Source organism: Macaca nemestrina, chromosome 4, assembly GCF_043159975.1.
Source record: "Macaca nemestrina isolate mMacNem1 chromosome 4, mMacNem.hap1, whole genome shotgun sequence".
Lineage (NCBI taxonomy): Eukaryota > Metazoa > Chordata > Mammalia > Primates > Cercopithecidae > Macaca > Macaca nemestrina.
The window spans coordinates 131999956-132023363 of record NC_092128.1 but is presented as its reverse complement, the minus strand read 5'-3'; the positions used below and the strand labels follow the sequence as shown (position 1 = coordinate 132023363).

General features: G+C 44.4%; 1 protein-coding gene and 1 long non-coding RNA gene across 2 annotated transcripts in view; both read right to left on the bottom strand.

The window, feature by feature from the left end:
- Nucleotides 1–5285, bottom strand: part of LOC105466768 (uncharacterized) — a 68914-nt gene extending 63629 nt beyond the window's left edge. The window contains exons 1-3 of the mRNA XM_071094149.1: nt 5199–5285; nt 5016–5111; nt 2001–2758 (exon numbers count right to left, since the gene is read on the bottom strand). Of these exons, the coding sequence (XP_070950250.1) occupies nt 2156–2758; nt 5016–5111; nt 5199–5285 (786 nt within the window). The 3' untranslated portion in view covers nt 2001–2155. The remainder of the gene's footprint in view (nt 1–2000; nt 2759–5015; nt 5112–5198) is intronic.
- Nucleotides 5286–10990: 5705 nt separating this feature from the next.
- LOC139362935 (uncharacterized) overlaps nt 10991–23408 on the bottom strand; it is a 35474-nt gene continuing 23056 nt past the window's right edge. Inside the window, exon 4 of the long non-coding RNA XR_011622567.1 lies at nt 10991–11208. This is a non-coding gene — a long non-coding RNA (uncharacterized lncRNA). The remainder of the gene's footprint in view (nt 11209–23408) is intronic.

Sequence of the window (23408 nt, the reverse complement as noted above, 5' to 3'; positions counted from 1 at the left end):
TTTGCTAAAAACTGAAGGATGATGGATAAAACATCAAAAAGAAAACTGATAGATCGAGGCTCATAAACATCTCATCTATTGGACACAGGAGAAACCCAAGCCAAATAAAACCAGGGCTTTCTGGAGCCTGGATCTGGAATCAGGATTGGGAAGACATCTGAGATAAACCATGGCTCTGTTTGAAGATAGGGGCTGAAGAGAGGCTGAACGCGCTTATGAAAGGAGGCTGGAAAAAGTGCTGCAAATCCTGCCTAAGAAAAATATTTTTAGATTATATATCTGATAAAGGGACTTTCATCTAGAATATATAAATAACTCTTACAACAATAAAAACATAATCGAATTAAAAATACAATGAGATACAATCTCACACCAGTCAGAATGGCTATGATTAAAAAGTAAAAAAATAACAAATGCTGGAGAGGTTGTAGGAAAAAAGGAACGTGTTTACATTGGTGGGAGTGTAAATTAGTTCAACCATTGTGAAAGACAATGTGGTGATTCCACAAAGACCTAAAGACAGAAATACCATTTGACCCAGCAATCCCACTACTGGGTATATGCCCAAAGCAATATAAATCATTCTGTTACAAAGACGCATGCAGGTATGCGCGCACTGCAGCACTATTCATAATAGAACAGAGATGGAATCAACCTAAATGTCCATCAATGATAGACTAGATAAAGAAAATGTGGTACATATACACCATGGAATACTATGCAGCCATAAAAAGAAACAAGATCATGTCCTTTGCAGGGACATGGATGGAGCCGGAGTTCATTATCCTTAGCAAACTAACACAGGAACAGAAAACCAAATACCGCTTGTTCTCACTTATAAGTGGGAGCTAAATTATGAGAACACGTTGACACACAGAGGGAAACAACACATACTGGGGCCTATCAGAGAGTGGAGAGTAGGAGGAGGGAGAGGATCAGGAAAAACAACTAATGGGTATTAGGCTTAATATCTGGATGATGCCCTAATCTATTCAACAAATATCCATGGAACAAGTTTACCTATGTCAGAAATCTGCACATGTACCCGTGAATCAAGATTAAAGTTAAAAAGAAAGCTCCCCCCGCCCCCCGCAAATAGGTAAAGGATTTGAGTAGACATTTCTTAAAATAAGATATACAAACGACCAATGAGCGCATGAAAAGGTGCTCCACATCATTAATCATTAGGGAAACACAAATCAAAAGCACATTGAGATACCACTTCACACCCAGTAAGATAACTATAACAAAAAAAAAAAGATGGACAAAAAAAAGTGTTGACAAGGACGTGGAAAAAATGGAATCCTCATGCGTTGCCTGTGGAAATGTAAAATGGTGCAGCTACTGTAAAAAAAAACAATCTTTCTCACATTTCTTTATCCATTACCCATGTGATAGGCATTTGGGCTGGTTCCACGTTTTTGCAATTGCGAATTTGCAGCTGAGCTCTGGCGGCAGCCACGCAGCAACCCGCTGCGAAAGGTTAAAAAGTCATAGGGCAGCCAGATAGGAAAACTAAGTTCTGGTGCTCTACAGCACTGTAGGGTGAACATATCTAACAATAATTTATTATGTCTTCTCAAATAGCTAGAAAAGAGGATTTTTAATATCCCCAGCACAAACACGGCCTGCCGGAGCGCATCTCTGCTTGGAGATTTGCAAGAGGCTACCCGCGTCCCCGGGTATTTGGCGCCCGCGGCTTGGTCATCCGGGTTTGTTAGCCCGGACCTCGGGAAGTGCTCGGCGGGTCCCGCGGGCAGCCCCGGCGCACGGGAGGGAATTTAAACGTTTCTTTCCAGCAAGAGCAGGGGGGTGTGAAGGGATGCCATGCAGGGGAGTTCCCGAGCAGGATCGAGACCCCACCTTTCACCCTAAAGTCCAACTCACCCCGCGGACGATCACACTCTCCCCCAGGCCACGGTCCCTTCCCCGATCCTCCTGTGTCTTCCAGCCCACGACTCGCATCCCCACTTCCAGGTCCCCCGTGCTCTGCCCGCTACCTCGAGGTTCTAGAGGCGGTCCTTGAAGGTCTGCAGCGAGCTGCTGGCTGAACTGCTCCACGATGTGGCCGGGATCCCGCGGCAGATGGACCGTAGTGTCCTTGCCTGTGGCCCTACGCACCGCGCGCCGGCTTGCCCGTGAGCTCCTGGATGGCCTAGCGCTGCGCGCCCAGCATCTCTTTCAGCTGTACGATGGTCTCCCGCAGCCGCAGCACCGCGACCTGCAGCTCCTCCTCGGAACTCAGCGCACCGCCCTGCATGGGCGTCGCAGGCAGCGGGCGAGCACCGCCTCCGGGGGCAGCGCCGTGTACACTAAGAGCCTGCCGAGGGCCAGGCGCCAGGCTGTCCTGGGCCCTGTCGGCCACCACCAGCCCCAAGCAGGCGGCCAGCGCCAGCATCCCGCCGCCGCGCTGAGCTCGGCATGGGCTGGCGGGCGCCTTTGAGGCGCTCTGCGGAAGGCTCCTTCGCGGTTGGAAAGCGTCTTGAGGACCTCGTGCACCGCGCGGCCGGCGCCGCCTGCAATCCCCTACGCTCACCTTCCGCGCAACGCGGTGCTGCGGTCCAGCCAGTCCCTCGCGCTCTTTCTTAAACTGGGGGGCGGAGAGAGCTGGCGCGCGGTGCCGAAGCAGCGAGCTCTGATTGGCTCGGCCGGGGGCGCGCCACGCAGTGGGCGGGGCGAGGGCGCTTTCAGTTGCGCGTCCGGCTGCCGGGCTGGCAAGTGGGCCGCAGCCTGAGGCGAGAACGAGAAGTTCCGGGCCCTGCCTCAGGAGGGGAGGCCTGAGGTGGAAAACGACCTTGGGGCCCTGGAGAGTCTCGGCCTCGCTGTGCGTTAGCCGCCGCCCTCAGGGAGGCTTTCCCCTCCCCACCGTAGGAGCAGCCCTTGACTCGAACCCTGTCCGCGGTCGGGAGCCACCCCCGCGGCGGGCGTGGACCTCCTCCTCAAGGCCCGGCCCCCTCATTCTGTAGGCGGGAAGGAGCCGCACGATGGCCGCTTCCGGATGCAATGGTCCCCGGGACGCGCTACACAGTCACGCCTCCACCCTCCAAACCGACTCGCAAAATGCTCAGGGAAGAATCCCCGGGTCCTCACGCTGCTATGGCCGGGCGCAATGGCTCACACCTGTAATCTCAACACTTTGAGGCAAGATGGGTGGGTTGCTTGAGGTCAAGTATTTGACACCAACCTGGCCCACATCAAAAATTAGCCGGACGTGGTGGCACATACCTGTAACCCCAGCTGCTCAGGCTGCTGAGGCAGAATTGTTTGAACCGGGGAGGCGGAGGTTGCAGTGAGGTGAGATCACCCCACTGCACTCCACCGTGGGAGACAAAATGAGACTCCCTCTCAATAAAAGGAAGGAAGGAGGGAGGGAGGGAGGGAGGAAAGAAGAAAGGAAGGAAATGAACATTCACCTGCAAATATTTGTGTTACTATATGCTTTAATTTCTTGGGTGGGTTTCTCTATGAGTGGATTTGCTGGGCCATATAGCCCTGTGTTGAACATTTTGAGGAAGTGCCAAACTACTTTCCAGCACAGCTTCATCATTTTTACATTCTGCATTTTACATTCCCACCAGCAATACATAAGTCTTCTGGCTTCTCCTCATCCTGTTACTGTCTGTCTTTTTTTTATTAAAGTCTTCCTACTAGATGCGAAATTTTATCTCATTGTGGTTTTGATTTGGATTTTGCTAATGACTAATAACATTGAGTGTCTCTTCATGTGCTTGTTGGTCATTTACATGTTTTCACTGCAGAAATGTCTGTCAAGATCCTTTGTCCATTCTGGGTGATTTATATATACATATATACTTTTTATTTTATTTTATTTTATTTTATTTGAGACAGAGTCTAGCTCTGTTACCCAGGCTGGAGTGCAGTGGCCCGATCTCGGCTCACTGCAACCTCCACCTCCTGGGTTCAGGCAATTCTCCTGCCTCAGCCTCCCAACTAGCTGGGATTACTGGTGTCCGCTACCACGCCTGGTTAATTTTTGTATTTTTAGTAGAGACAGGGCTCCACCATGTTGGCCAGGCTGGTCTCAAACTCCTGACCTCATGATCTGCCTGCCTCAGCCACCAAAAGTGTTGGGATAACAGACGTGAGCCACTGTGCCCAGCCGATCTATCTTTTTACTATGGAGTTATAGGGGTGCTTTATGAATTCTTGATACAAGCCCCTTATCAGATATATCATTTGCAAACATTTTCTCCTATGCTGTGTGTTGTCTTTTCATTCTCTTGAAGGCATCATTTGCAGCACACATTTTTAAAATTTTCATCAAGTCCAATTATGTGTATTTCCTTTTACCACTTGTGCTTTTGGTGTCATAGCTAAGAAACCATCACCTAACCCTGACCCAAGGTCATGAAGATTTATTCCTATGTTTCCTTTTAATTTTTTAATGGTTTTAGCTCATATATTTACATTTTTTATCTTTTTTTTTTTTTTTTTTTTTTTTTTTTTTTTTTTTGAGACAGTCTCTCTCTGCTGCCCAGGCTGGGGTGCAGTGGCATGATCTCAGCTCACTGCAACCTCCACCTCCTAGGTTCAACCAATTCTAGTGCCTCAGCCTCCTGATTTTGGGAGGATTGCAGGCATGTGCCACCATGCCCGTCTAATTTTTGTATTTTTTAGTAGAGATGGGGTTTTGCCATGTTGCCCAGACTGGTCTTGAACTCCTGGGCTCAAGTGATCCTCCTGCCTCAGCCCCCTGAAGTGCTGGGATTACAGACATGAGCCACTGCACCCAGCCCTTTGATCCATTTTTACTGTTTTTTGTATGGTCTGACATAGGGATCTCACATCATTCTTTTGCAAATGGATGTCCAGTTGTCACAGCATCATTGGTTGAAAAGACTAATCTTTCCCCCATAAATTGTCTTGGCAACTCTGTCAAAAGTCTAATGTCAGGGGGCATGCCCAAGATGGCCGAATAGGAACATCTCTAGCCTCCAGCTCCCAGCATGAGCGACACAGAAGATGGGTGATTTCTGCATTTCCAACTGAGGTACCAGGTTCATCTCACTGGGGCGTGTCGGACAGTTGGCGCTGGTCAGCAGGTACAACCCAACCAGCGAGAGCTGAAGCAGGGTGAGGCATCGCCTCACCTGGGAAGCACAAGGGGGAAGGGAATTCCTTTTCCTAGCGAAAGGAAATTGAGACACACAACACCTGGAAAATCGGGTAACTCCTACCCTAATACTGCGCTTTACCAAGGGTCTTAGCAAATGGCACACTAGGAGATTATATCCCACACCTGGCCCAACGGGTCCCTCACCCATGGAGCCGCCCTCATTGCTAACACAGCAGTCTGAGATCTAACTGTGAGGCAGCAGTGAGGCTGGGGGAGGGGCACCCACCATTGCTGAGGCTTAAGTAGGTAAACAAAGCTGCCAGAAAGCTCAAATTGGGTGGAGCCCACCATGGCTCAAGGAGGCCTGCCTGCCTCTGTAGACTCCACCTCTGGGGAGAGGGCATAGCTAAACAAAAAGCAGCAGAAACCTCGGCAGAGGTCAATGTCCCTATCTGATAGCTTTGAAGAGAGCAGTGGATCTCCCAGCACAGAGGTTGAGATATGAGAACAGACAGACTGACTGCTCAAGTGGGTCCCTGACACCTGAGTAGCCAAACTGTGAGACATCCCCCACCAGGTGCAGACCGACACCTCACACCTCACACGGCTGCATACACCCCTGAGATAAACCTTCCAGAGAATGAATCAGACAGCAAAACTCGCTGTTCAGCAATATTCTATCTTCTGCAGCCTCTGCTGCTAATACCCAGACAAACAGGGTCTGGAGAGGACCTCAAGCAAACTCCAACAGACATGCAGCTGAGGGTCCTGACTGTTAGAAGGAAAACTAACAAACAGAAAGGACACCCACACCAAAAATCCCATCAGTACGTCACCAGCATCAAAGACCAAAAGCAGATAAAACCACAAAGATGGAGAAAAAGCAGTGTAGAAAAGCTGGAAATTAAAAAAATCAGAGCACATCTCCCCCTCCAAAGGAATGCAGCTCATCGCCAGCAACGGAACAAAGCTGGACAGAGAATGACTTTGACGAGTTGAGAGAAGAAGGCTTCAGTCGATCAAACTTCTCAGAGCTAAAGGAGGAACTACGTAACCAGTGCAAAGAAACTAAAAACCTTGAAAAAAGATTTGATGAATGGCTAACTAGGATAACCAATGTAGAGAAGTCCTTAAAAGAACTGATAGAGATGAAAACCATAACACGAGAACTATGTGACAAATGCACAAGCTTCAGTAACCGACTCGATGAACTGGAAGAAAGAGTATCAGTGACTGAAGATCAAATGAATGAAATCAAGTGAGAAGAGAACTTTAGAAAAAAAGAGTAAAAAGAAATGAACAAAGCCTCCAAGAAATATGGGATTATGTGAAAAGACCAAGTCTATATCTCATTGGTGTGCCTCAAAGTGAGGGGGAAAATGGAACCAAGTTGGAAAACACTCTGCAGGAAAATATCCAGGAGAACTTCCCCAACCTAGTAAGGCAGGCCAACATTCAAATTCAGGAAATACAGAGAACGCCACAAAGATACTCCTTGAGAAGAGCAACTCCAAGACACATAATTGTCAGATTCACCAAAGTTGAAATGAAGGAAAAAATGTTAAGGGCAGCCAGAGAGAAAGGTCGGGTTATACACAAAGGGAAGCCCATCAGACTAACAGCAGATCTCTCGGCAGAAACTCTACAAGCCAGAAGAGAGTGGGGGCCAATATTCAACATACTTAAAGAAAAGAATTTTCAACCCAGAATTTCATATCCAGCCAAACTAAGTTTCATAAGTGAAGGAGAAATAAAATCCTTTACAGACAAGCAAATGCTTAGAGATTTTGTCACCACCAGGCCTGCCCTACAAGAGCTCTTGAAGGAAGCACTAAACATGGAAAGGAACAACAGGTACCAGCCATTGCAAAAACATGTTAAAATGTAAAGTCCATCGATGCTAGGAAGAAACTGCATTAACTAACGAGCAAAATAACCAGCTAATATCATATTGACAGGATCAAATTCACACATAACAATATTAACCTTAAATGTAAATGGACTAAATGCTCCAATTAAAAGACACAGACTGGCAAATTGGATACAGAGTCAAGAACCATCAGTTTTCTGTATTCAGGAGACCCATCTCACATGCAGAGACACACATAGGCTCGAAATAAAGGGATGGAGGAAGATCTACCAAGCAAATGGAAAACAAACAAACAAAAAAAGCAGGGGTTGCAATCCTAGTCTCTGATAAAACAGATTTTAAGCCATCAAAGATCAAAAGAGACAAAGAAGGCCATGACATAATGGTAAAGGGATCAATTCATCAGAAAGAGCTAACCTAAATATATATGCACCCAATACAGGAGCACCCAGATTCATAAAGCAAGTCCTTAGAGACTTACAAAGAGACTTAGACTCCCATACAATAATAATGGGAGACTTCAACACCCCACTGTCAACATTAGACAGATCAACGAGACAGAAAGTTAACAAGGATATCCAGGAATTGAACTCAACTCTGCACCAAGCGGACCTAATAGACATCTACAGAACTCTCCACCCCAAATCAACAGAATATACATTCTTCTCAGCACCACATCGCATTTATTCCAAAATTGACCACATAGTTGGAAGTAAAGCACTCCTCAGCAAATGTACAAGAACAGAAGTTATAACAAACTGTCTCTCAGACCACAGTGCAATCAAACTAGAACTCAGGACTAAAAACTCAATCAAAACTGCTCAACTACATGGAAACTGAACAACCTGCTCCTGAATGACTACTGGGTATGTAACGAAATGAAGGCAGAAATAAAGATGATCTTTGAAGCCACTGAGAACAAAGATACAATATACCAGAATCTCTGGGACACATTTAAAGCAGTGTGTAGAGGAAAATTTATAGCACTAAATGCCCACAAGAGAAAGCAGGGAAAATCTAAAACTGACACCCTAACATCACAATTAAAAGAACTAGAGAAGCAAGAACAAACACATTCAAAAGTTAGCAGAAGGCAAGAAATAACTAAGATTAGAGCAGAACTGAAGGAGATAGAGACACAAAAAACCCTCCAAAAAATCAATGAACCCAGGAACTGGTTTTTTGAAAAGATCAACAAAATTGATAGACCACTAGGAACACTAATAAAGAAGAAAAGAGAGAAGAATCAAATAGACACAATAAAAAATGATAAGGGGGATATCACCACCAACTCCACAGAAATACAAACTACCATCAAAGAATACTATAAACACCTCGATGCAAATAAACCGGAAAACCTAGAAGAAATGGATAATTTCCTGGACACTTACACTCTCCCAAGACTAAACCAGGAAGAAGTCGAATCCCTGAATAGACCCAATAGCAGGCTCTGAAATTGAGGCAATAATTAATAGCCTACCAACCAAAAAAAGTCCAGGACCAGATGGATTCACAGCTGAATTCTACCAGAGGTAAAAGGAGGAGCTGGTACCATTTCTTCTGAAATTATTCCAATCAATAGAAAAAGAGGGAATCCTCCCTAACTCATTTTACGAGGCCAACATCATCCTGATACCAAAGCCTGACAGAGACACAACAAAAAAAGAGAATTTTAGACCAACAACGCATCCACCATGATCAAGTGGGCTTCATCCCTGGGACGCAAGGCTAGTTCAACCTACGCAAATCAATACATGTAATCCAGCATATAATCAGAACCAAAGACAAAAACCACATGATTATCTCATTAGATGCAGAAAAGACCTTTGACAAAATTCAACAGCCTTTCATGCTAAAAACTCTCAATAAATTCGGTACTGATGGAACGTATCTCAAAATAATAAGAGCTATTTATGACAAACTCACAGCCAATATCATACTGAATGGGCAAAAACTGGAAGCATTCCCTTTGAAAACTGGCACAAGACAGGGATGCCCTCTCTCACCACTCCTATTCAACATAGTGTTGGAAGTTCTGGCTAGGGCAATCAGGCAAGAGAAAGAAAGCAAGGGTATTCAGTTAGGAAAAGAAGAAGCCAAATTTTCCCTGTTTGCAGATGACATGATTATATATTTAGAAAATCCCATCGTCTCAGCCCAAAATCTCCTTAAGCTGATAAGCAACTTCAGCAAAGTCTCAGGATAAAAAATCAACGTGGAAAAATCACAAGCATTCTTATACACCAGTAACAGACAAACAGAGAGCCAAATCATGAATGAACTCCCATTCACAATTGCTTCAAAGAGAATAAAATACCTAGGAATCCAACTTACAAGGGATGTAAAGGACTTCTTGAAGGAGAACTACAAACCACTGCCCAGTGAAATAAAAGAGGACACAAACAAACGGAAGAACCTACCATGCTCATGGATAGGAAGAATCAATATTGTGAAAATGGCCATACTGCCCAAGGTAATTTATAGATTCAATGCCATCCCCATTAAGCTACCAATGAATTTCTTCACAGAATTGGAAAAAACTGCTTTTTAGAGCAGTTCATATGGAACCAAAAAAGACCCCACACTGCCAAGACAATCCTAAGTCAAAAGAACAAAGCTGGAGGCATCACGCTACCTGACTTCAAACTATACTACAAGGCTACAGTAACCAGAACAGCATGGTACTGGTACCAAAACAGAGATATAGACCAATGGAACAGAACAGAGCCCTCAGAAATAATAGCACACATCTACAGCCATCTGGTCTTTGACAAACCTGAGAAACACCAGAAATGGGGAAAGGATTCCCTATTTAATAAATGGTGCTGGGAAAATTGTCTAGCCATAAGTAGAAAGCTGAAACTGGATCCTTTCCTTACTCCTTATATGAAAATTAATTCAAGATGGATTAGAGACTTAAATGTTAGATCTAAAACCATAAAAACCTTAGAAGAAAACTAGGTAATACCATTCAGGACATAGGCATGGGCAAGGACTTCATGTCTAAAACACCAAAAGCAATGGCAACAAAAGCCAAAATTGACAAATGGGATCTCATTAAACTAAAGAGCTTCTGCACAGCAAAAGAAACTACCATCAGAGCGAACAGGCAACCTACAGAACGGGAGAAAATTTTTACAATCTACTCATCTGACGAAGGGCTAATAACCAGAACCTACAAAGAACTCAAACAAATTTACAAGAAAAAAACAACCCCATCAAAAAGTGGGCAAAGGATATGAACAGACATTTCTCAAAAGAAGACATTCATACAGCCAACAGACACATGAAAAAATGCTTGTCATCACTGGCCATCAGAGAAATGCAAATCAAAACCACAATGAGATACCATCTCACACCAGTTGGAATGGCAATCATTAAAAAATCAAGAAACAACAGGTGCTAGAGAGGATGTGGAGAAATAGGAACACTTTTACACTGTTGGTGGGAATGTAAACTAGTTCAATCATTGTGGAAAACAGTGTGGCGATTCCTCAAGGATCTAGAACTTGAAATACCATTTGACCCAGGCATCCCATGACTTGGTATATACCCAAAGGATTATAAGTCATGCTGCTATAAAGACACATGCACACATATGTTTGTTGTGGCACTATTCACAATAGCAAAGACTTGGAATCAACCCAAGTGTCCATCAGTGACAGACTGGATTAAGAAAATGTGGCACATATACACCATGGAATACTATGCAGCCATAAAAAAGGATGAGTTCGTGTCCTTTGTAGGGACATGGATGCAGCAAACTAACGCAAGAAGAAAAAACCAAATACCACATGTTCTCACTCATAGGTGAGAATTGAACAATGGGATTATTTGGACACAGGAAGGGGAACATCACACACCGGGTCCTATTGTGGTGAGGGGGTAGGGAGGAGGGATAGCATTAGGAGATATACCTAATGTAAATGACGAGTTAATGGGTACAGCACACCAACATAGCACATGTATACATATGTAACAAACCTGCACGTTGTGCACATGTACCCTAGAACTTAAAGTATATTAAAAAAAAATCAAATGTCCATGATTTAAAAGTTTATTTCTGCACTAAAAATTCTGTTCCATTCATCTGTATGTTACCCTTATACCAGCACCACACTGTCCTGGTTAATGGAGCTTTGAAGTCAGTTTTAACTCAGAAAGTGTGAGTCCTCCTACTTTGTTCTTCTTTTTCAAGATCATTTGGTTGCTCTGGGTACCTTGCATTTCCATGTCAATTTTAGGGTCTACTCGTTAATTTCTGCAAAAACAAAACAAAAACAAAATAAATCACACGCACACACATCAGCTGGGATTCTGATAGGGATTGAATTGAATTTATAGATCAGTTTGGAGACTATTGCTATCTTAACAATATTAAGTTTTCTGATTGATGAACAAGAATGTTCTAAATAAGTGTTTTCATTTATTTAGATTTTCTTTAATTTCATAGAGCTCTTTCTTACATAGAAAGTCAGCAAATAATTGTAGAAGGAATGAAAGCATTGGAAGATCACCATTTGGCAGTTACCCTAGGGATGACTGATTTGGGTAAGAACCATCAGTGGATGATAAAATTGTCAGAGGCATTTAAACTAGAGCAACTCCATCTTGAATAGGAGCTGGGTAAAATGAGGCTGAGACATACTGGGCTGCATTCCCAGACAGTGAAGGCATTCTAAGTCACTGGATGACATAGGAGGTCAGCACAAGATACAGGGCATAAAGACCTTACTGATAAAACAGATTGCAGTAAAGAAGCTGACTAAAACACACCAAAACCAAGATAGCCATGAGAGTGACCTCTGGTCGTCTTCACTGCTACACTCCCACCAGCGCCATGGGAGTTTACAAATGCCACGGCAATGTCATGAAGTTACCCTATATGGACTAAAAAGTGGAGGCATGAATAATCTACGCCTTGTTTAGCATATCATCAAGAAATAACCATTAAAATGGGCAACCAGCAGCCCTTGGGGCTGCTCCATCTATACAGAAGCCATTCTTTTATTTCTTTCCTTTCCTAATAAACTTGATTTCACTTTACTCTATGGACTCTCTACGAATTCTTTCTTGTATAAGATCCAAGAACCCTCTCTCGGGGTCTGGATTGGAACCTCTTTCCTGTAACAAAACTAATGGGTACAACTTTGAAGAGTAATAGGATATTTAAATAATCTCAAAGTACCACCTTAAAAGATACTTAACTGAGGTCGGGTACGGTGACTCACGCCTGTATTCCCATCACCTTGGGAGGCTGAAACGGGCAGATCACTTGAGGCCAGGAGTTTGAGACTAGCCTGGCCAACATGATGAAGCCCCATCTTTACTAAAAATACAAAAATTAGCCAGGCATGGTGGCGGGCATCTGTAATCCCAGCTACTCGAGAGGCTGAGGCAAGAAAATCACTTGAACCCAGGAGGTGAAGGTTACAGTGAGCCGAGATTGGGCCGCTGCACTCCAGCCTGGGTGACAGAGCGAGAATGTCTCAAAACAAAAAACAAAAAAACAAAAAATCTTACTGATAGAAAACGTGAGATATAGTATCTTTACAGTGGAGAAACATTGTAGGCACCAACCTAACCTTCCTCTATCACTAAACCCTCAGAACAAAATCCTTTGATAGAAAAACTATCATTAACCCTATTTACAGAAGAGGCAACTAAGACTTGTAGAGACAAAATAACTTGCACAAGGTTGCACAAGTTTACACAAGATGGTAAGCTGGCAAAGTTTTCTGACTCTAAAGCCTATGTTCTTAATTGCAGTATTACACTAAACATTTTATTCCTGCAAACAAATCTATTTAGTAAATAATTTATTTAAGTGGAGAAATGTCGGTATTGTTCTGAATAGAAGTCTTTAGTATATCAATAAGTGTCATGTATAATGGTTCTTTATGCAAATGCCCTGCTTGGAGTCTTTGCCAGGAAAGAGCATTTCCCTTGAGAAATGTGTCTTCATTGTTTTATCAGACAATGAGGATTATACAACCCATTTCCCTTTTTTCTTCTCTGCCAGGGGACTTAAGCTAAACTAACTGCTCAAATGGAGAAACTCATTTGAGTGCCTGGCAAAGCCTCTTTTCTTTTCTTTTCTTTTACTTTTTTTTTTTTTTTTTTTGAGACAGAGTTTCGCTCTGTAGCCCAGGCTGGAGTGCTGTGGTGCGGTCTTGGCTCACTGCAACCTCCGCCTCCCAGGTTCAAGCTATTCTCCTGCTTCAGCCTCCTGAGTAACTGGAACTACAGGCACACACCACCAGGCCTGGCTTATTTTTTTGTGTTTTTAGTAGAGAGGGGGTTTCACCATGTTGGTCAGGCTGGTCTTAAGCTCCTGACCTCAAATGATCTGCCCTCCTCAGCCTCCCAAAGTGCTGGGATTACAGGTGTGAGCCATTGCGCCCAGCTGGCAAAGCTGATTTCTATGTAGGGGGAGCCATATTGTTTTTATTAGTTGTCCTGTTCCTATTGTGTTTAATTTTGTAAACAAATAATGTCAAATCCTACTCAGAAGTCACTAAGATCTAAAGAACAAATCAATTCATGTGAATATACTAAACACCACGGACCTATAAACTTCAATGGGTGAATTTTATGGTCTGTATATGTCAACAAAGTGTTTTTAAAGGGCAAATTGGCAGGGTGCAGTGGCTCACACCTGTAATCCCAGCACCTTGAGAAGCCAAAACTGGAGGATCATTTGAGCCCAGGAGTTTGAGACCAGCCTGGGCAACACTGCGAGACCCTATCTCTATAGAAGAACATAAAAATTAGTTGGGTGTGGTGCTGCATACCTGTTGTCCCAGTTACTTGGGAGGCGGAGGCAGGGGGATCACTTGAGCCCAGAAGTTTGAGACTACAGTGAGCTACGATGGGGCCACTGCACTCCAGTCTGGGTGACAGAGTGAGACAATCTCAAAAAATAAAAAAAAAAGAATGAGGGTGGAAAGAAAAATTTTGGGGGGAAAATTAAAACAGGTAGGACTCTGAAGCTACCAAAATCAGGAGATGAAAACCCTTGTGCACAAAGTCTGAGTTGCTGGGGAGGAGACATTTAAGGGTTCATATACTGGATACTTTGCGGGTATAGTACTGTATGCCAGCCACCTTTCACTGCACAAAGGTTATTACTTGCCAAGCTCCTGCCTCTCCTCCATCAGAGCTATCAGGGGACCAGGTGCCAGCCCTCACCTCCAATGGGATCAATCTGCATGGCTGAGATATAGCCTCAGCCCCAGTGTATTTGCCTTTGTCTCAATGGATTGTCACATCTCTTGACTTCTAGTTAATTCAAGATTTTCTGCTGATTGCACGTTCACAAATGTCCACCATCTTTGTCCTAGAATACCATATCCTGGGTCTGCTGAAGAACGGAATCTTTGGGCCCATCCTGTTTCTGTTTTGGAAAAACCTCTCTGTCTATTCCACTGCAGTTCCTCCTCTACCTTCCTTGTTTCCTTCTTTTCTTTCCTTTTTATTTTGAGATAGTCTCACTCCGTCACACAGGCTGGAATGCAGTGGTGCCATCTCAGCTCACTGCTACATCCGCCTTTCGGGTTCAAGCAGTTCTTGTGTCTCAGCCTCCCAATTAGCTGGGATTACGGGCGCCCACCACCACACCTGGCTAATTTTTGTATTTTTAGTAGAGACGGGGTTTCGTCATGTTGGCCAGGCTGGTCTCACACTCCTGACCTCAGGTGATCCACCTGTCTTAGTCTCCCAAAGTGCTGGGATTACAGGTGTGAGCCACCACACCCAGGCTGTTTCTTTCCAAAGTGGAGAAAACAGAGTTTTGTTTCTGCCTTGGTGGTACAAAGCCAGAAAGACTGTCACTCCTATCCTAACAATAAGAAAACCGTCACTTTTTCTGAATCTATCGGAAAGCTGAAGTTGCAGGGCAACCAAATAGTCTGAAATCTAAGGAAAGATGGGCCTTTCTAAGGAAAAATGGGATGCAAGCACTGAATCGACTCTGACAGAGCACAGGAGGAAAAGGCTTCAGTTGACATATAAATAGGTAAGAAGAATTTAGGTAAAAATTTCAACAAATTTCTAAAGCCCAAGGGAAGTCTAGCATGAGACTACAGAGCTCTGGTGTAAATGCAGGCTTTTCTCTTCATATCTCCACTGGGAGCTTGCACAAAAGATTAGACATAGGATGGGACACTATAGCAAACCTCCCTTGCATGCATGCCTGGATAAGGGGAGGAGCTGCCACTGTAGGAGAGGCACAGAACTCACTGAGACACTTGTCCCCTTGAAACAAAGGCCATAAGCTGTGGGTGAAGTTGGGTGAAGAGCAGAGAACGCTGTCACCCCCAGGACACAGGTGAGGACCATTGCAGGTGGGATGAGGGTAGAAGAATAAAAATATATCTCGCAAGGAGGAGCAGGAAATCATACTGGGCCCAGAATTTTATACTAATTCCACTAGAGGTCTTTTGCTGGTTGAGGGACAACAAATTTTCTCCTGGAGAAGACACACTGAGGATGCAAGGCAGAGTTTGCCTTCCATAGGTGGGAGGGCAGGATCACTGAGAAAATCCCACTGCCAAGACCCTGAGACACAAGACCTGCCTAAGATTGAGGCTGGGCCAGGAAAACAAGGAACATCTTTGTCCACCACCACCAGGCTAGTAAGTACCAAGTGACAGCAATCAGTCTACTGAAGTAGGAGAGGCAAGAGTATAGAAATCTTCTCTGAGATGCAGGCACCCAGGGAAGGCCAAAAGATGACAGTGTTATGGGAGCATTGACAAAAACCCTCAAGCAACCCAGCCCCACAATAAGCACAAGACACCTCTAGAAAAATGCAAGCTGGTAGTGCATTGACGGTAAATATAACAACAACAAAACCCAATTCCAGTTTCATTCCTGAAAAGATTGACTCAACTCTCCCCTCCCCCATACTGGCAGCCAAGCAAAAGAAAAGACTTGCCATTTTCAGACATAAATTTTTACTTCAGTCTCTACTGTTCTGTATGCCATGTCTGGCACTCAATCAAAAACTGCAAGACACATCCAAAAAGCAAGTGAAAACACTCTCTGTCAAGAGACAAATCAATCGGCCGGGCACGGTGGCTCAAGCCTGTAATCCCAGCACTTTGGGAGGCCGAGACGGGCGGATGGCGAGGTCAGGAGATCGAGACCATCCTGGCGAACACGGTGAAACCCCGTCTCTACTAAAAAATACAAAAAAAACTAGCCGGGCGAGGTGGCGGGCGCCTGTAGTCCCAGCTACTGGGGAGGCTGAGGCAGGAGAATGGCGTAAACCCGGGAGGCGGAGCTTGCAGTGAGCTGAGACCCCGCCACTGCACTCCAGCCTGGGCGACAGAGCCAGACTCCATCTCAAAAAAAAAAAAAAAAAAAAAAGAGATAAATCAATCAAGAGAACTAGACTCAGAAGTGACTTAGATGTTAGAACTATAAGACAGAGATTTTAAAATGACTATGATTGATACATTAAAGGCTGTGGTAGAAAAGGTGAAAAATATTCATGAACACATGAGAAATTTCAGCAGAGCTATGCAAGGTGTAAGAAAGGATCAACTGTAAATGTTAGAAATATTTTGTGAACAGCAATAACAGAGATTTTTAAAAATGGTTTTAAAGAGCTCATCAGAATATTTGACACTACTGAGAAAATAACTGAATGTTAAGGGAAGTCAACGAGAATTACCCAAACTGAAACACACACACACAAACACACACACACACACACACACACACACACACAGAGTAAAAACATTTTATGAGACATTTTACAAGATAGAGCACCCAATTGGTGTGGGACAATAATTAATAATCTAACATATGTGAAGGCTGAGCACAGTGGCTCATGTCTGTCATCCCAGCACTTTGGGAGCCTGAGGCAGGAAGATCACTTGAGCCCACCACTTTGAGACCAGCCACATTATGAGATCTTGTCTCTACAGAAAATTTTTAAAAATTAGCAGGGTATGGTGGCACACACCTGCAGTCCCAGCTATTTGAGAGGTTGAGATGGGAGAATGGCTTGAACCTGGGAGGTCAAGGGTGCAGTGAGCCAAGATCACGCCACTGCACTCCAGCCTTGGCAATGAGCAAGACGCTGACTCTCTAAAAAAAAAAAAAAAAAAAAAAAAAAAGAAAGAAAGAAAGAAAAAGAAAAGAAAAGAAAGAAAAAAGTTAACATAAGTGAAATTGAAATCCCAGAAGGCAAATAGAAACAAAGAGGGAGACTAGTTGAGGAAATAATGACCAATAATTTTCCAAAAATGAAGTCACAACAAATTATAGATTTAAAAATCATAGGGATGCATAGAGGGGAACAACATACACTGGGGCCTGTCAGAGGGCGGGGGGTGGGAGGAGGGAGAGGATCAGGAGGAATAGCTAGTGGATGCTGGGCTTAATCCCCAGGTGATGGGAGGGTCTGTGCAGCAAACCACCATGGCACATGTTTACCTACGTAACAAACCTGCACATCCTGCACATGTACCCCTGAACTTAAAAGCTGGAAATTTAAAAAAAAACTTAGTTAATATTAAATGTGACTTTTAAAAAATCATAGGACCACACTAGAACAAATAGCTCATCCCCCAAATACAAAAAACCAAAAAGCTCAGACACATCCTATTCAAACTTCTAAAAACCAGTGATAAAGACCGTATCTAAAAGGAAGCTAGAAAAAAAGCAGACACATTACATACAGAAGCACAAATAGAATTATAGTGCAAGACTTCTTATCAGAAACTGTGCATGCCAGAAGATAATGGAGTGACCCTGGTAAAGGAATGCAAGGAAAAACACTCTCACCCCGGAATTCTAGTGCTCAAAAATAAACAATAAATAAAGACTCTTTCCAGACACACAAAAGCAGAGAGAATTCATTATTTGTGGATCTGTAATACAAGAAATGTTAAAGAAAAGTATTCAAGCAGAAGACTATGATACCAGGCAGAAATCTGGATTTACACAAAGAAGAGAAGATCTCTAAAAATAGTTTGAAAGGAGATAAATATTTTAAAACTCTTTTTCTTGTTCTACATTGTTCTAAGAGATAACTGACTGTATAAAGCAAAAACCATAGCAATATATTGTGATTAAGGACTTGTATGTAGAAGATTTAAAGAACTCTAAAACACTCAAGAAAAAAAAAAAGAACACGCAAATGATACAGTCGAGCAAAAGATCTGAACAGACACTTTACCAAAGAAAATATACGTATGGCAAATATGCCCATGAAAAGAGGCTCAATATCATTAGTCATTAGAGAAATGCAAATTTAAGCCACAGTGAGACACCATTACACATATATTAGAATGGCTTAAAACAAATAAATTACAAAAGCCTGACAACGCAGAATGCCTGTGAGCATGGGAACAAGTGAAACTTCCACTCATTGTTGATGGGAATACCAAATGGTACAGTCACTTAGGCAAGCAGGTTGGCAATTTCTTTATTTCTTTTCTTTTTTTTTTTTTTTAAAGACACAGTCTTGCTCTATGTCCCAGGCTGGAGTGCACTGGTGTGATCTCAGCTTACTGCAACCTCCATTTATGAACTCCTGGGTTCCAGCGATTCTCCTGCCTCAGCCTCCCAAGTAGCTGGGATTACAGGCACGTGCCACCATGCCTGGCTAACTTTTTTATATATTTAGTAGAGACAGGGTTTCACCATGTTAACCAGGCTGGTCTCGAACTCCTGACATCAAGTGATCCGCCCGCCTTAGCCTCCTAAAGTGCTGGGATTATAAGCATGAGCCACCGCACCAGCCACGAGACCGCCATCTCTACAAAATATTTAAAAATTCGCCAGGTGTGGTGGTGTGCACCTGTAGTCCCAGCTACTCAGGAGGCTGAGGCAGGAAGATCTCTTGAGCCCAGGAGTTCAAGGCTGCAGTGAGCTATGATCACGCCACTGCCCTCTAGCCTGGGGGACAGAGCAAGACTGTCTCTAAGAAAGAGAGCAACAATTAAAATTAAATTAATTCAAATCACTGGTTATTAACTTGAAACTTTTTTCCCCAAAAAGCAAGACAAAAAGGAGGCACCTGGCCCAAATTCAGCTGGTTTTTTCTCAAAGTAGCCTTTGACGGGAGACATGACCTTAGACTCTGAAATCAACCTGTCTTATGGGAAAGCAGAAAAGAAAACAGGAAGAGGGACCAGAGAGACACCCCAGAACAGACGAGCATTTCAGGAACCCCACATCACGACTGGCACTCACATCCAGCCACCTTAAACTCCCAAAGTGCCTTCTCTTCAGCTGACCCCTGAGATCCTGATTGGAGAGGCAGAAAGCGCACCTCCAGATCCTCGTTGGACAGATGAGGAAACAGGCTGTGCAATGAAAGAATCTTCTTGGAGCTCCAAAGTCTCCCCTTACCTGTCCTGCCTACCCTGGAAGCCCCAGAGGGGCTGAAGGCTGCTGTCCCCATGCCCAGGTCCCCCTCAAAGCCCTCACAGCCCCTTTACAGCCACTAGCCTAAGACCCAAAGTCCTACCTCCCAGAACCACACTCTTGAATACACCTTGTCTCTTCCTGCAATCAAGGTTAAGAACTTTTATTTATATTTCTCCTTTATAGTAGTAAAAAAGATGCATGTGTCTTTAAAGTTCTTCAAATAGTTCATGGGCACCTCTGTTCCATACTACCTAAAATCTGTCTGCCCTAATTAGACTTTTCCCAATCCACTCTCTTGAAGGATGTGGTGGAATAATGAAAGGGCCTTACTGGAACTTGGGGGGATAATGAACCTGTTACATTGAAAAGGAAGTGGTGGCCAGTGCAGTGGCTTATGCCCGTAATCCCAACACTCTGGGAGGCCGAGACAGACAGATCACCTGAGCTCAGGAGTTCAAGACCACACTGGCCAACATTGTGAAACCCTGTTTCTACAAAAATACAAAAATTAGCCAGGCATGATGTCGGATGCCTATAATCCCAGCTACTCGGAAGGCTAAGGCAGGAGAATCGCTTGAACCCAGGAGGCGGAGGTTGCAGTGAGCCAGATCATGCCATTGCACTCCATTCTGGGTGACAGAGTGAGACGTGGTCTCAAATAAATAAATAAATAAATAAATAAATAAATAAATAAATAAATAAATAAAAGGAAGCAGTAGCTTGATAAGGAAGCCCAGGCTCTCTCCAAGCCCATGTATCATGAGGGTATGTAACCACAACTTAGACCTTTGGATCAAAGATGTGCCCAGGAGAGAGAGACCAGTTCAGTCTCTTGCCACAACTCTCAAAACCCTCCTTTCCGAAGCACACTTTAAGCTTTTTTGGAAAACCCTTTAAAAAGAGCCAAAATCCTTGCTTAGAATTGAAAAAAATAAATCTTTTTATAAGTGTAATGGCTCTATCACAAAGCATACTAATTCTGCTCTAAAATTACGTTTGCCAAACCCTCCAAGGGGGTGATCCAATTGCACACCCTGAGAGCATGATTCAGTCCTTCTCAATGCTCAAAATGCAACTTTTCTCCCCAACGGCCTCAAACAAATTGACGTATTTATATCCTTACCAATCTGTAAGTTCTCAGGGTGTGAAGGGGCTGTTTACTTTAAAGAGCAGACACAAGTAAGAATCATAATCATGGTTGTTCTGCTCGAGGGTTGAACGCTAAGATCAGACAGAACCTTCTGAGTCCGTGCATGATGACCCACAGGAGTTTGCAAGGAGAGAAGGTAATCTCTTGTTGGGGGTGACTCTGAGGGAGCAAGGCCCACCTCCTACTGCTGATCACTTCAAAATAATTCACTTGTCAATGCATTCACCTAGCCAGTGTGAATAATGGTGGCTGACCTGCACTGAGCTGAGCGCCCACAAGGCATACTTTGCACTGAGCTAAACTGTGCACAGAAGGAGGCATTGAATCCTCATTGCAGGCTTTGAGGCAGGTGCTGGCTTCATTCTCATGGTACCCAGGAGGAGACCTGGAGCTCAAAGAGGCTGAGCTAGGCAGCACAGCACAGAGTCTCAACTCAGGCTCTCAGCCAATGTTTCCCGTGTTCTACTCTTCCCTGGGATCCCAGACCTCTGGGTTCCCCACCCACCCCAACCCCAACCCAAATGCTATGACCTTTGCAGGAAGCTCTCATGACTGGGCGTGGTGGTTCACGCCTGTAATCCCAACACTTTGGGAGGCCGAGGTGGGCAGATCACCTAAGGTCAGGAGTTTGACAACAGCCTGGCCAACATGGTGAAACCCCGTCTACTAAAAATACAAAAATCAGCCAGGCATGGTGGCATGCACCTGTAATTCCAGCTACACAGGAGGCCGAGGCAGGAGAATGCTTGAACCCAGGAGGCAGAGGTTGCAGTGAGTCAAGATTCCGCCACTGTACTCCAGCTGCCACTGCATTTCAGCCGCCACTGCACTCCAGCCTGGGCAACAGAGCAAGACCCTGTGTCAAAAAAATAAAAATTAAAAAAATTTAAAAAAAGGAGGAGGAGCAGAAGGAGAGGGAGAAGAAGCTCCCACGGATTGACTCTGTGCTCAGAGGAAAACATCTTTGTTCAGCAGGGCTGGGTCCTACCCAGGTGTTGCAGGGCAGAGATGCCCACAGCAGTGAGCATAAATGGATCCATCTCCTCCCACCTCCTTCCTTCAGGATGTCGCCACCCTAAACAGCCTGCCAGGGAAACAGCACTTCGCTTACTTCTCTCCAGACTGAACCATCACTGAAGATGTTAATTAACATAAAATATTTGAATTGCTATTTTAATTTTTACTCATACATTTAGGGTTATAGCCAATTGGTGACGATTTGCCTTCTTTTTTCCCATCAGATGTTTGGTCATATCTTCATTTCGGGAAAACTGGACTCATGACACTGAAAGTTGTTATAGGACAACTTTTACACAAGAAGCTGGAGGATGCTGACAAAAGCGTGCCATGAGGGAGAATCCGACCACTTCATGGGGAGAGGCAGATCTTGAACCAGGGGCTTGAGCAGGGACTCCCATCTCTACCACTGTGGGACCCAGGGCCTCAGGCACATCACATGCCACTGAGCCTCAGGGTCCCCAGCTGGGCTGAGAGAGGATGGCTGAGGATCAGACGGGTGACTGTGATCAGAGGGGCCCTCCCCTGTGTTCTCATGACAAAGCTCTGGAAATGCGGGCAACTCTTAATTTTTTTTTAAATTAATTAATTAATTTTTTTTTTTTTTTGAGACAGAGTCTCACTCTGTCACCTAGACTGGAGTACAGTAGTGCAATCTTGGCTCACTGTAATCTCAACCTCCTGGGCTCAGGTGATTCTCCTGCCTCAGCCTTCCAAGTAGCTGGGACTACAGGTGTACACCATCACACCCAGCTAATTATTTAAATTTTTCTGTAGAGATAGGGTCTCTGTATGTTGCCCAGGCTGGTTCAAACTCCTGGCCTCAAGCAATCCTCCCATCTCAGCCTCCCAAAGTGCTGGGATTACAGGCATGAGTCCCCACACCCAGCCTCAACACCAGATTTGAATAGTGTCCCTGCCAAATTTATGCCCACTTCGAACCTCAGAATGTGGTGTTATTTGGAAACAGGTCTTTTCAGATGTAATCAAGTTGCAATGAGGCCATCTGGATCACTCATCTGTCTTAAAAGAAGAAGAGATAAACAGAGGCACGCAGGGCTGAAGGCCATGTGATAGACAGAAACAGACTGGAGTGATGCATCCTCAAACCAAGAGACCCTGAATATTCCTGGAGCCACCAGACACTGCAAAGAATCCTCCCCTAGGACTTTCGGAGGAACCATGGCCCTGCCAACAGCTTGAACTGCTGGCCTTCTGGTCTTCAGAACTGTGAGAGAATAAATTCCTGTTGTCTTAAGCCACCCAGTTTGCAGTACTTTGTTACGGCAGCCCCAGAACACTCATATAGCGTGGACATTACCAATCTCAAAACAGAGTCAGCACCGAGCAGTGTGCCTGCTGCCAGGAGGCCATGGAGTGAGAACCCTCATGCATCTATGCCTGTAATAGGACTTATCACACACAAAAAATGCCTGCACATATGATGGGAACTACGCAAGGAACTCCTCTAAAACCCCGGGTTCCAGGCTGGGCTTGGTGGCTCATGCCTGTAATCCCAGCACTCTGGGAAGCGGAAACGAGCGGATAACTTGAGGTCAGAAGTTCGAGACCAGCCTGGCCAACATGGTGAAACCCTGTCTCCACTAAAAATATAAAAATTAGCCAGGCACAGTGGCACGTGCCTGTAATCCCAGCTACTCGGGAGGCCGAGACAGGAGAATCACTTGAATCTGGGAGACAGATGTTGCAGTAAGCCGAGATTATGCCACTGCACTCCAGCCTCGGTGACAGAGCAAGATTTCATCTCAAAAAACAAACAAACAACAAAAAAAACCCAAGGTTCCAAATAAGCCCCTCACACAAGAACAGTTGCCCAACAATGGCTGCTTCACCAATTCCTGCAATGAGCCCCTGTAATCAATGTCTTTGTTTCAAATAAGCTTACA